This window comes from Achroia grisella, unplaced genomic scaffold (assembly GCF_030625045.1).
Source record: "Achroia grisella isolate CSIRO2021 unplaced genomic scaffold, CSIRO_AGI_Agris_v1 utg2716, whole genome shotgun sequence".
In the NCBI taxonomy this organism is placed as follows: Eukaryota; Metazoa; Arthropoda; class Insecta; order Lepidoptera; family Pyralidae; genus Achroia; species Achroia grisella.
The window spans coordinates 242516-255509 of record NW_026712761.1 but is presented as its reverse complement, the minus strand read 5'-3'; the positions used below and the strand labels follow the sequence as shown (position 1 = coordinate 255509).

General features: G+C 37.2%; 1 protein-coding gene across 1 annotated transcript; it reads right to left on the bottom strand.

Moving 5' to 3' along the window:
* Positions 1–297: 297 nt before the first annotated feature.
* Positions 298–12911, bottom strand: LOC131842998 (zinc finger and BTB domain-containing protein 41-like). The gene is made up of 13 exons (XM_059191594.1): positions 12615–12911; positions 11855–11995; positions 10046–10265; positions 9028–9148; positions 7956–8084; positions 7194–7311; positions 6249–6467; positions 4659–4774; positions 3748–3858; positions 2887–3090; positions 2012–2123; positions 1345–1452; positions 298–908 (listed from the first exon to the last, which is right to left on the bottom strand). Exons 1-13 carry the CDS (start codon positions 12753–12755, stop codon positions 726–728), a joined length of 1923 nt encoding a protein of 640 aa, XP_059047577.1. The 5' UTR covers positions 12756–12911; the 3' UTR covers positions 298–725.
* Positions 12912–12994: the final 83 nt, after the last annotated feature.

Below are 12994 nucleotides of genomic sequence, written 5' to 3'. Positions count from 1 at the left end.
TATATATAATAGTCACTTAATTAAATATATGATGTAACAATGTATTTATTTACATAAGAACGTAAGACACTAAGGTGATTTCGAATTAGGATTGAGTTATTATTTCATTTGTATAATTTGTATGATAACATTATGAAAGAAATCATAAAATTCGTGTAAAACTAGTGAATTTCGAGTGACAACACTGAAGTAATCATTATGTTCAAGAAATTATGAATATCCTGTGATCAAGAAATACTAAAAATTAATAATCAAAGAATTTACTTTAAATAATAAAATTTGTCTGACGTAACAAGAGTCAAGAAATTGTAATGTGTTTGAAACTATTCTAATGCTGTTGGCCGCAGCTGGCCTTTAGCTTCATCGAACGATAGGGGGCGAGTGCAGATGGCACTCCAAACCAAAGGAAGGACTTATGGAGCGGCAGAAGGCCAACTCTCTCCTGACGACTGTAGTCTGAGAGCACCGCTAGGGTTTCGAACATCGGCTCAGGCCGTCGTAATTTAGATCCCCGTTTGAATTGGATGGGCAATCAATAAGAATTCGTGTGTAATGCACTTAATTATGAAACTCGTGTAACATAACTCGAGTAATAATGAAACTCATGTGACATGACTCATAAAATTATGAAACTCATGTGACATAATGGAAAGTTTACCTTATACCCAACGTTAATACTTTATTATGTTGTGATGATGACATTAAATCTAATGGAGTCTTGACCTCTATTGCTCTTGTTTTGTAGAGTCCATGAACTCGACAACTCGCTTCACCGGATACACTTTGTGAACCCGTTTCCGGTGCGTGTACAACGACGCTTTCTGTTTGAACGACTGTTGACAAATGTCGCACGATAGCGGGCGATCGCTCGAGTGTATTACTTCATGTTGGGTCAGCGCCTTCTTGTCCTGAGATAAAATTAAATATAATCAGACTGTTACCTCAGATGGTATAGACAGAGGCATTGAGTTATCAATGCCTCTGCAATTGGTGAATGCAACATTTGATTTCAGAGGTGAAAGGGGATTGTTAGTAATGTGGACTGATGATCTTATTGCTAGCAATGTACCATATTAGGATGTGGTTCCCCTGGAAACCATTGTGGTAAATTCTTGGTGAATTTGTCACGATGGGCTGACTGACCTCATCTTAGCATCCTCCACTGGTGCCCAGCCAGCGTTAACCGTTAGCGCAGGCGGGTGTACCATTTCATTATCATTCATAAGAACATTTGATTTGTCGTTTAAGTGGGTATATTTAAATGAAACATAATTTCAAAGTTAAGAACCTTGCAAAGATACAATAGACATTATTCTAATTTTTTTACACTGATAAATAACATACCGTAAACGCTTTGCCGCAAGTTTGACACACGTGATTCCTCGGCTTCTCCTTCTTTTCCGAGTGGACGCGCATCATATGCTTCTCCACGTATGCCCGCGACGCGATTGGCTGAAAAGAAAACTTGAACTTAATAGAGAAAAAAAAGTTATCTGCGTGGGCACTACAGTCTCACTTATTTCAGCCACCAAGCAGCTTGCTTTGTAAGCTGTTTCGGTTGTAGGATACAGATTAGACAGTGAAATTACAGGATAAGAGACGTGACATCTTAGACCTGTGGAGCAGCAACTCTCAAGTTTACTTATATGAGCTGTCAGCTTGTTTCCTATTCCAAACTATACATACATATAAAATAGGAGTATGGAGTATAAATAATATTGAATTTAATTTGTAATATTGAAATAACCGTTTTTTACTATATGCATATGAATATAAATTCGATACATACACCAAAATAACATTGTTAACATTTTTTGTCTGTCTGTTTGTTCTGGATAATCTCTGAAATGGCTGGACTGATTTTGATGGAACTTTTATTGGCAGGTAGCTAATGTAATAAGGAGTAACTTGGCTACTTTTATTTTAGAAAAATTCTCGAATTAACTTTTTTGTTAAATTCCACGCGGATGAGGTCGCGGACAGCTAGCTATAAATAACAAAACTTTACTACCTTATCACAAACGGGACATTTATGCGCCGTTTTCCCCAAATGTTGGTAGTTAAAGTGGTCTTGCATGGCTTCTTTCGTGGGATACCCCTTGTTGCACATTGGACACGGAAATCTGTAGATTAATAACATAGGTTATAACCATAGACAATTTACACAGCGCCATTTTTTATTTTTTATTATACTTCATTAGAGGCAAACAAGCATACGGCCCATCTAATGGTAAACGGTTACCGTAGCCTATGGTAGGCTGAAACACCAAAGATTTCACGCGCGCGTTGCCGATTTCTTAAGAAACCTTAATATACTCTACTTGAAAAACAAACATGCTGTAGGAGGGAGAAAAAAAATTAGTGAAAGAATGAGATTGACGGCAGCTAAATGAGCATGTTGAATACAACGAATGGGATAGCAATACTCGTGCGCTCCCGCTCGCACCAAGGTTATAAATATAACAGCGCCCGCATTGTTAGCATAAGGGCAACTAACCTCCCCTAAATGGTCTACCCGTTCCATCCCTATCACGCTATCGCACACACGACACCGTCCTCGCCGGCGAAGACGATGACCTCAACCACATCATACAGCGCAATCAACTGGGCGCTCCACATCCGCTCCGATCGATTCCCCGTTTCAAACGGGGACGTATCCGTCAGGCGTGAGTTGGCCTTCAGCCGCTCCATAAGTCCTTCCTTTGTTTTGGAGTTCCATCTGCACTCGCCCCCTATCGTCCGGTAAAACTGTAAAGGCCAGCTGCGGCCAACAGCATTAGAGTAATCCGAAAAACAAAAATTATAATTGCGCATGCAGTTAGCTCACTATTTCTCAAATGACGTGCGTTGCTATGACTTCCTATAATTAATCTATGATTTACTTACTTGAAAACCTGATCGGACGCGTGCGCCCTGCTGAACTTGAGATGCGCCTGGTACGTGGTGAGGTGCGAGAACACTTTGTTGCAGTCCGTACATTCATAACGACTCTTGTTCTCGTGTCTCCGTATGTGGTACTTCAGTTGGATGACGCGCACCATCTTGTGACAGATGGGGCACTCGGACCGCGGGAGTGGACCCTCATGCAACCTGTTATAAGGACCAAAATTGGTTAATTTATCCCTAGCAAATAATTTAATAAAACCTAGATAATAACAAAAATAGTAGTTACTGAACCTTGAAATGAATGAATATAAATAAAAACTATTTAAAAATCAGTGATTTAGTTACCCTTTTTATCTGGTCACTAGATGGCGCTGTGTGATTTGACCAGGATTATTGTGGCTGGAGCAGGACGGGTATGTAATTATTACAAAAATCAGGAATAATATTTTACTTTTGACTTTGTTAAAAACTCTCTTGGGAATTATTACTTTTAATTATTCCTGATTTTTATAATAATAACATACCCGTCCTTTAGATTCATTAAATCTATACATATAAATAAAATTGTAATGTCTGTTTGTAATCTTGCAATAACCGTTTTTTACTACATGCATATGAATATAAATACATACACATATATACCAAAATAACAATTTTTACTATGTTTATCTATCTGTCCGTTGTTCCGACTAATCTCTAAAACGGCTGGACCGATTTTGACGAGACTTTTTTTGGCAGGTAGCTGATGTAATCAGTAATTTAGGCTACTTTTATTTTAGAAAAATAAAGTAAAATTCCACGCCGGACGAAGTCGCGGGAACAGCTAGTGCTTAAATAAATAAATAATATAGAATCACTCACCGTAGATGTGTGGCGAGCGTGGTTCGGTTGACGAATCGTTTCTTGCAGTGGTCGCACTGTAGCCCTTCCCGATGGAACCTTGCCACGTGATTTTTGCGCGCACGTGAATTTCTATAACAAATGAATACTAAACTTATAACATACAATAATATAATAATAACCATTTTGTAGCTTTTATTCTATATGCATGCAGGAATATGTGCTGGGACACAGAGTAGAAATGAACTTTAACTACCGTTATCTCCTCTGCACCGCCACCATTCATCTACCCCTTTCATTCGATGACAACGCTTTTTCGTGACCGAATATAGAAGTTTCACTTAAAAAAAATAAAAAAGAAAACAATACTATGCTACAAGTTGAAAGGCCCTCAGCCCTCAGGCCTCCACTCAGCCATTGCTGCAGCATGTCACTGCAGCGCTGATTTTCAATTGATCCGAAGTCGAGAGAGATAGTAATCATGACAATACATAAACAATTAAAATATATCTGATATATAAAGATTTAAAAGACCCTTGTCTGCCTGGGTGGGTTAGAGGTTTACTTTAAAGCACGCCTCTTTACTTCCGATGGACGCGGGTTCGATTCCTCACACGTAAAGCTGAAGAATTAGTTTGTTTAGTTATATGCGCGAATCTCAGGAACTACTGGTTCGAATTAAAAAATTCTTCTAGTATTCTATAGACCATTTACTGAGAAAGGCTGGCTATATAACATCACACTACGATAAATAGGAGCGGACCATTATTGAAAATATTGCACAACTGGGGAAAATGAAACGAGGACGGAGTCATGACTATATAAGGTTTCTAGAAGCGAATCATCATTAAAAAAATCTTGAATCACAAAAGAGGCGGATGGACGCAGATGGAGTTACGTGGCTTAGCTATTCAGCTGCAGATGATACTTACTTGAAGAACATGTCACACTCCAAGCACTGGTACCCCTCTATCGTCGTCTTAGACAGAAGTTTCCTTAAATCACCCTGTCGTGGTGTCTTGCCTTTAGATTCTTTCTTCTTTCGACCCTGAAACAAAACATTATATTATTAGTTTAAACGCGAGCTTGAAAAAAGCCGAATTATTTTGAGCTACAATATCATTTTTTTATAATAAAACTAGCTGTCCCGGAAAACGTTGTTTTGCCTTAAAATAAAATAAAAAATTTTGGGGTGGACTACCCCTAACATTTAGGGGGATGAAAAATAGATGTTGGCCGATTCTCAGACCTACTCAATACGATCACAAAATTTCATGAGAATCGGTCAAGCCGTTTCGGAGGAGTATGGGAACGAAAACTGTGACACGAGAATTTTATATATAAGATATTACATAGTAACTAAAACTCATCATCTGCTTCTTCCTTATCCCATTTCTTTGTGGTCGTCGTAATATGTTTTTCGCTTCCATTCATCCCTGTTCGCAGTCATCTCGTTATTTACTGCTTTTCTTACCATATCATCTTTCACACAGGCCATCTTTTTGGCCTTTCTCTGCCCTTATACGGACGGCCTAGCAATTACATCGCCTTACATCCGATGGTCGCGGGTTCGATTCCTCGCACAGCACAAACATTTGTATTCATGAGTATGATTATTTTTATCAGTCCACGTGTTTTATATATATAATATATTTACGAAAAAAATATAGCTATATGTTTATCAGTTATCTAGTAACTATAACACAAGCTTTATTATTATCTCTGATCAACGCGTCGGTTGACTGGTAGAGAATGCCATCAGGCATTAAGTCCGCCATGTATACATTTTTGTGTGCAAAAGAATAAATAAATAAATAAGCTTTAGGTAGCGTACTTGGGTCTAGATGACGCTGTGTGAATTTTTCTGAGAATATTATTATTATATCAGGTTAATCGTAACGTGTTTCCCCCTGGAAACCATCGTGATAGATTCATGGTGAATTTAACACGATGGGCTAACAGACCTGACCTCATTCAACTGATCATCCTCCACTGGTGCCCCACCAGTGTAAATCGTTACCGCAATATTGGTTGAACCATTCCATTATCATAAAATATTATGTAAAAATATGTGTAATAAAAAAAAATTATCCATTAAAAAAATTTGCCTGTAATAAAAGTGACAAGTAAAAAATATATACCTTGCCAGTTGGACGGGCTTGTTTGGTGATGTGTTTGTTCATATATAACTGCATCAGTTTTGTGCTGTATTCTATATATGTAAATTTAATGTAATGTAAATTTAAAATTTAATGTTTATATGGAAATATTGTCATTTTTAAAGCTAGAAGCTTGAAGTTTAATTTTTAGCCTATTTATTCAATATATATTTAGAAAAAGAGTTATAGGGGTTGAAAGAGTTATGTGTGGAAGTGTCGTCATTATTGAAGCAAAAAGGATGAAACTTTTACATTTGGCTTTTATTGGGTTAGGTCATTAAATATTTTTTTCGTTATTTGGTCAAGGTCACTAATTTACGCGGACGAAGTCGCGGGTACAGCTAGTGTAAATGTAAATGTTACCTTGCCAGTAGCAGACGGGCTGTCTCCGATCTTGATGACAGTGTTGGGCACTTGTTTGGTGGTGTGTTTGTTCATATGTAGCTGCATCAGTTTGGTGCTGTACTCGGTGTGACCGCACAGTCTACACGTGCGTCGCAGGTAATGCTCGTCCACGTGGCTCGACAGCTTCCCTTCATCCACGTACACATAGCATACTTTGCAGGGCACGCGGCCTGGTTTCTGTAAGTTTTTTTATTATGATACACCGCACACCATTGTACTTCGTCGATCACGGGTTTGATTCCTTACACGGTACATATATATATGCACTTATGTTTTAAGGGGGTGTGTGCGCTGCTGCCGGTAGCAATTGCCGGCCTGGAGGTCGCGCATTGCTAATGTTACACGTGCCGTGCGATAAGAATTCTAGGAAGTTTCAAGGACTAAAGGTGGCACGTGTAGAAAGTATGCTGCTACACTGTAATAGTTTGGGTGTTTCCTATGCATATTTAAAAAAAAAAATTATCAATTGTCTAGTACCCATAACACACCGTCTAGATAAGAGGCTAAATGCGGAGAATAGAGTCCTTCTAACATTACATTACGCGTAACACAAGCTCTGGTTAGCTTGGGACTAGATGGCGCTGTGTGAATTCTCCAGGGACATTATTATTATTAACTAGCTGTTCCCGCGACTTCGTCCGCGTGGAATTTAACTTTATTTTTCTAAAATGAAATTAGCCTAAGTTACTACTTATTACATCAGCTATTTGCCAAAACTAGTCCCTTCAAAATAGGTCTAGCCATTTCAGAGATTAGCCGGAACAAATAGACAGACAAAAATGGAAAAAAATGTTATGTTGGTGTATGTACCGTATTTAAATTCATATGCATGTAGTAAAAAATGGTTATTCAATATTACAAACAGACACTCCAATTTTATTTATTTGTATAGATTTATCTTACCACTCTATGTGCGCTTACAAAGTGATCCTCTACTTGTTGTTCAGAGTAAAACCCAATTATGCACAATTCACATTTGTAAACCGAACTAGCGTACTGTAGTTTTAGTTTTGCCTCTTCTCTGCAAAGAAAAAAAAAACAAAATGACATTTTAAACCGTGTGGAGACATAACATATTTTTTTTATGTAAATGATTTTTTTTTATTTAACTTGAATGCCAAGCAAACTAGTGGCTCACCCGATGATAAACCATCACCTACGTACATGAACTACTTACATCACGTTATCATGTAAAACCCGTGATACAACCCATGTGTTGTCATTCTAGAAGACTAAGTAAGGCCTCTTATCTTGTAATTTCACTGCTTAGTCTTACCCATCTTTCTAGAACCGAAAGATGGCTTATAATACAACCTTCTTGGTAGCTGAAATAGGTAAGGTCGAGGTACCACTTCTTACAAAGGTTTTTTTAAAGCTTCGTTAAAGAAACGAGTTGTGAAACAAAATGAACTACAGATTCCCACTTTTATTTACCAAACAATTGCAGAGACCACAAATATATAATATTTACGACTTTTATTGCATATAATTAATAGTATTTTTTTAAACATTTTTTATGCAATTTAATGGCAACAAATTTGACTTTCAAAATACATAAAAAATTAATAAATATATAGTTTAATTGGGTTTTAATCTAGCTTTTAGCCTATCTATATCTATATTCTTGTTCTTAGTTTTAATTGCTCTGTGATAATATTAACTAACCTGTACGCTAACATTTCCGCCTCTGTCATATACTCTGTGACATATCCCGACTTTATTCCCCTCTCGTCGTCGCCGGGCGACTTACGACAAACCGCGATCATTGATTGTACTTTCGGCGACGTCAGTGTTCTGAAACAAACATATATATTCAAATTAAAAAATCATTTATTCGTGTACATTTTAGGAGCTTATGAGCGTAGAATATTTATATTATAATTCTTTCCTTGTCGTCCAGTTCAGTATACAGAATCAATTGAGAAGAACTGGTAAGACACTCAATTGAATTTCTTTTTTTTAAAAGCCAGTGTTTACCTTTTACACTTATATAGGTGTCTATGTCTAACATTAAATGTAAATACCGTGTATTACCATGCACGTTCGTCATTGAAGTAATCGTTTAGTGAGTGCTTTGCTCAATATATATGTGGGATTGGATGTTTCTGGAAGGCGTGTGAAAGGAATAGTAACGAGTGAAAGAGATGCACGATACAAGTATGATTGGTGGACGAATGAGTATGGTAAGATGGCACTACGATTGTAAAAAAAGAGCTGTGGAGCAAATAAATTTATAAAAATTGAAGATAGTCTGATTTTCCGCACATGACTTCCCACATATATGTCTAGTTGACCCGCGCAACTTCGTCTGCATTACACTTATATGACATTTATCATTATATTTCGCCCAATTTACATAATATCTTTTAAAATCCTAGCCTATGTGTTGTCCTGATATAAGTCATATCATTGTAAAGTTTCATCATAATACGTTCAGTAGTTTTTACGTGAAAGAATAACAAACATCCATTCATACTCACAAACTTCGTTCGCATGTTTTTTTAAATGAAAAGCATCCTATGTTCATGCTAATACCTCTAAGAACATGTGTACAAAATTTTATGATGATCGGTTCAGTAGTTTTTGCGGGAAAGCGTAACAAACATCCCTACTTTCTCATTTATAATATTAGTAAGAATTAAGATTTAACAGATGTGTCTGAATAGATCTGACTATTCCACCTATGATGACGGTCCTAAAGGTACTATAACAATTGCTAAGCGAAAATGTGACTTACTCCACAACCATCGAGGTTTCTTCTTTGTCGTACATATCGGGACGGGAGACCAGGGCGTCGCTGCCGACCACTATATGCGACATCACGCCCGTTACCGGATTCTCCAGCACTATCTCCGGCACTGAAATGGGAATTTATATATTTTATTTATTTATAAATATATACAAAACGCCCAGAGTAATACAAACAATCATACTAATGAATATCGAACAAGCGACCACCTGGAAGTAAACCGTTAGACTAACGAAACCGTCATTTAACGTAAATAAAACTGTCGAGTTTATAATTTTAAATGAACCATTTGAGAGTTGCAGATAATTGGGAATATATTATTTTTTATATTTCTTGGCGGCGTATATGATTACATGGCGTATTAAGAAACAATCCCAAAAAAACAATCATTGTAATCGAGGCAGCGTACCCACGACACTGGCAGCGTTGCCTTTGAATGGGCATATACCTTCGGGGCAAACTATCTACCAGCTCTCGGGTCACGAGTAACCTCGATAAGCCGCGCTGAAATACTCGTGAAAAACAATTTAGCTTCCGGGCTCCATGGATTCAGCGTGTCTACGGCAAATGGCAAAAACCAATACGACCCCTCCATATAAGATTTTGATTTTGTCGACAGACACAGGTCAACTGTACTCCTCTAGGGGGGTTGACGGTTATGGCATCGGGGCAAACACATTTTCTGCAATATCGACTTACCCTTGACCCTATCCGAAAACTTCAGGAACACCGTCAACTATCTTACCTTCCAGCATTGACGTCGTGTATCGTATATATTATATTGTCGATATTGGAGCAAATGGCCCCAATATCGTCTCTGGGGACACCAAAGTTGTCAAATATCTTAACTTCCAGCATATGGTCGTCAATGTCCAAATTGATATGCTTTTGACGTGGTGTATCGTCGCTATAGACATGAAGTCTTGGAACCGAAGGCAATATTGGCAAATGGGGCAAATGGCCCCAAAATCGACTCTGGGGACACAAAGGTTGTCAAATATCTTACCTTCCAGCATATGGTCGTCAATATCCAAGTTGATATTGTCCCGCACAGCCTGCGCCACATCGTACTGCTCGCTTTTGACGTCGTGTATTGTCGCTATAGACATGAAATCCTGGGGCCACTCCGTTTCTTGTGCGTACTCCAAATATATCTTGTCATAATCCACTTTGGTAAGCATCTCGAGGGAAGACAGGGATTGAGACATGTATGTGTGATCCATACTCTGAAATAGGATAGGTCCCATCTACAAATTATGTGACACCGATTTCAGTAATGTAACGCGGGATAGCCAGCGCGCTATCGTGAGGGATTTCTCTTTCGTGCGCAATAGCCCGTATATTTGAAGTCATGTCTCTTTCTTCTAAAATTTTATTTATTATTCAACAGATTTTATTGTCCAAAAACACGTTTAATAAATTGACAATAACTCCATAATTATGCATTTGCTCAATCCTCAGATATCCTATATTGCAATGGCAAGTAATTATTACAAAAGAGCACGCACGATTGTAGGACAAGGGAATGCGCTCACTAGCGGCGCGTGCGGTCTTTCTCGTTCTCTTTGTCTACATTTACAAGCACATTCTTTCCCGAGTGGAAGCCGATTCGCGCCTAAAAGAGCGTACGTGTAAAGGCAGTTAACAAATGTCGTATTTATCGTAAGTATTTCATTCGACGCCCCTATTGCCTTGATGCGTGATAGCGGCGCACATTTCGCACAGAGGGCGGTGTTATGTTATGATGGTAATGGTATGAGTATCACAGACGTGAAATGATGACGTGGCCAATTATTGCGTTACCGTGACCACATAGTATGTTGGTTTCATGCCAGCATATGTGTCATAATACTTTTAAACTGTTGTTGTTGGCGCCTTGCATTACTATTGCTGAAATATTTGGCTTAAGGCCTAATAAGTAGTATTAAATACAGGTATAGTTCTATTTTATATCTATAGTAATGCTGTTGGCCTTTACAGCGTCATCACGTTCTTATTGATCCCGACGACCCCATTTCCGCCCCGACCACGCCTTCACACACATACACGACACCGTCCTCGCCGGCGAAGACGACGACCTCAACCTACCATATCGTCTGGTAAAGCTCAAAAGACCAGCTGCGGTCAACAGCATTAGAGTAGTCCAATAAAAAAAACAGCGTCACCGGATGAAAATGTAGACGATTTCCGACTGGACCCTCTCCAATACCTGCAGAATGACTTACGGAGCGGTGCAGGCCAAGTTATGGCCAACGCATATCACTTTTGTTTGAGAATATTGCTTAACCCTAGGGGTTTCAACTTCAAAGGGCTATAAACTTTGGTAGGAAAGGTAATTTATATAGATGTTTTTTTTCTTATGAATGATAATGTAATGTCCCCGCCTACACGTTTTACCTTGAAGGCACCAGTGGAGGATAAGATGAGGTCAGGTCAGTTAACCCATTATGGTAGATGATTGGGAGAACCATGCAATATAGTTGTTAGTCCACATTACTAATAATCTCCTTTCCACCCTATATTGATGTATTATTTTGTTGCATGTATGCTCAAGATGAAAATAAATCACTTATGAAAATGAGGCAATTGTTAGTACTGGCCAATAGTGGCCAATGCTAGGAATGAACCATGTCAGTTCCACCTACATGATTCCACCTTGTATACCATTATAATTATTTTCTACTGAATTTGTCACAATGTGCAAACTGAACTGACTTTATGCTCATCCTATTACCTTCTACCGGTGCTCCTGTATATTGTTAGAGCAGGCGGGTGTCCCATTATTATATTTTTTTATAAACAAATTTTTATATACCTCTTGTGTGCTGCTTATGGCGAGAACACGGAGATGTTCCTGAGCATTATGAACCTGCTTCTTGAACCGAGCAAATCTTTTTAGGATTGCCAGACATTCCCAACAGACCAGTTGCTGCATATATGTTTTATTTTCAATTACCTGCAAATAAATAAATTAAACAGATTATAATAATTAAATTAAGAAAATTAATAAAAGAAAACATAAAGAAGTTAGAGAGAATATAGAAGAATGGAATGAAGTACCTAGTACACTTTTAAATTTTCATTTTTTAACACTAAGATCATGTTTTGTCTTAAGAATGATATAATTAATCTTAATAAATAAAATTCTTCTGTATGTGTTTATCATCAATCTTCTTCTAAATTGCTGGACTGATTACAATGAGATTTGTGTGTGTATATTTTAAAGGGTTCCTGGATATTTTTTGTCTAATAACACTACCCTAAAAATCACTGTAGAATTATATTTATTGATATTGAAGTTATTTCACAAATAATATTAAAAATTAATTCAACCATATTAATATATACATAAATGGTTAAAAACTATAATTATTACCAGAAAAAAAATACAAGTTTGGCAATGATATTTAATTTAGAATTTAGTAAAAGAAGTAGACTAATTGTCTTGAGTTAGTAAGATTTATATTTATTTAAAAAAATATAGATCAATGACCTCATTCTCATTACATTGAGTGTTGAGCGATTAATTCTGATACCAATAATAATAACAATGAGTTTCAAATTCAAATACATACCCTGTCTACCGGGAAATCATATGTAAGCAACCTAAACATTTCGTAAACATGTTGTAAATTACATATAGAAAATAAATCCCGATCGCTACTTAGGCAAGCGCTGCAAACAGTTCTATAGCCATTATCCACATCTTGCTCCATTTTAGGTTAATTAATTTAATATTAATATAACTTTCCAAACTTGTTTATTGTTATGATTAATTTTCAAACCACAACAAAAAGTAATACTTCCATGTAAAATAGACGAATTTTAATGAAGAACAATCAAGTTAACTACGACACCACAAAATGGCTGCTTTACCCGGTGTTACAATAGTATAAATAATTGGTACCATTAACAATTTTATACTTTATGTAATTCTGTATTGTATTACTTAGAA

Bases quoted from the DNA above. Each gene is read 5' to 3' on its own strand.
- LOC131842998 (XM_059191594.1), bottom strand. From the start codon at position 12,755: ATGGAGCAAGATGTGGATAATGGCTATAGAACTGTTTGCAGCGCTTGC. The intron at 9,149-10,045 runs GTAAGATATTTG...TTCCCATTTCAG, and splicing joins TGACGACCATATGCTGGAAG to TGCCGGAGATAGTGCTGGAG. The intron at 3,091-3,747 runs GTGAGTGATTCT...TCCTTATAACAG, and splicing joins ACGCTCGCCACACATCTACG to GTTGCATGAGGGTCCACTCC.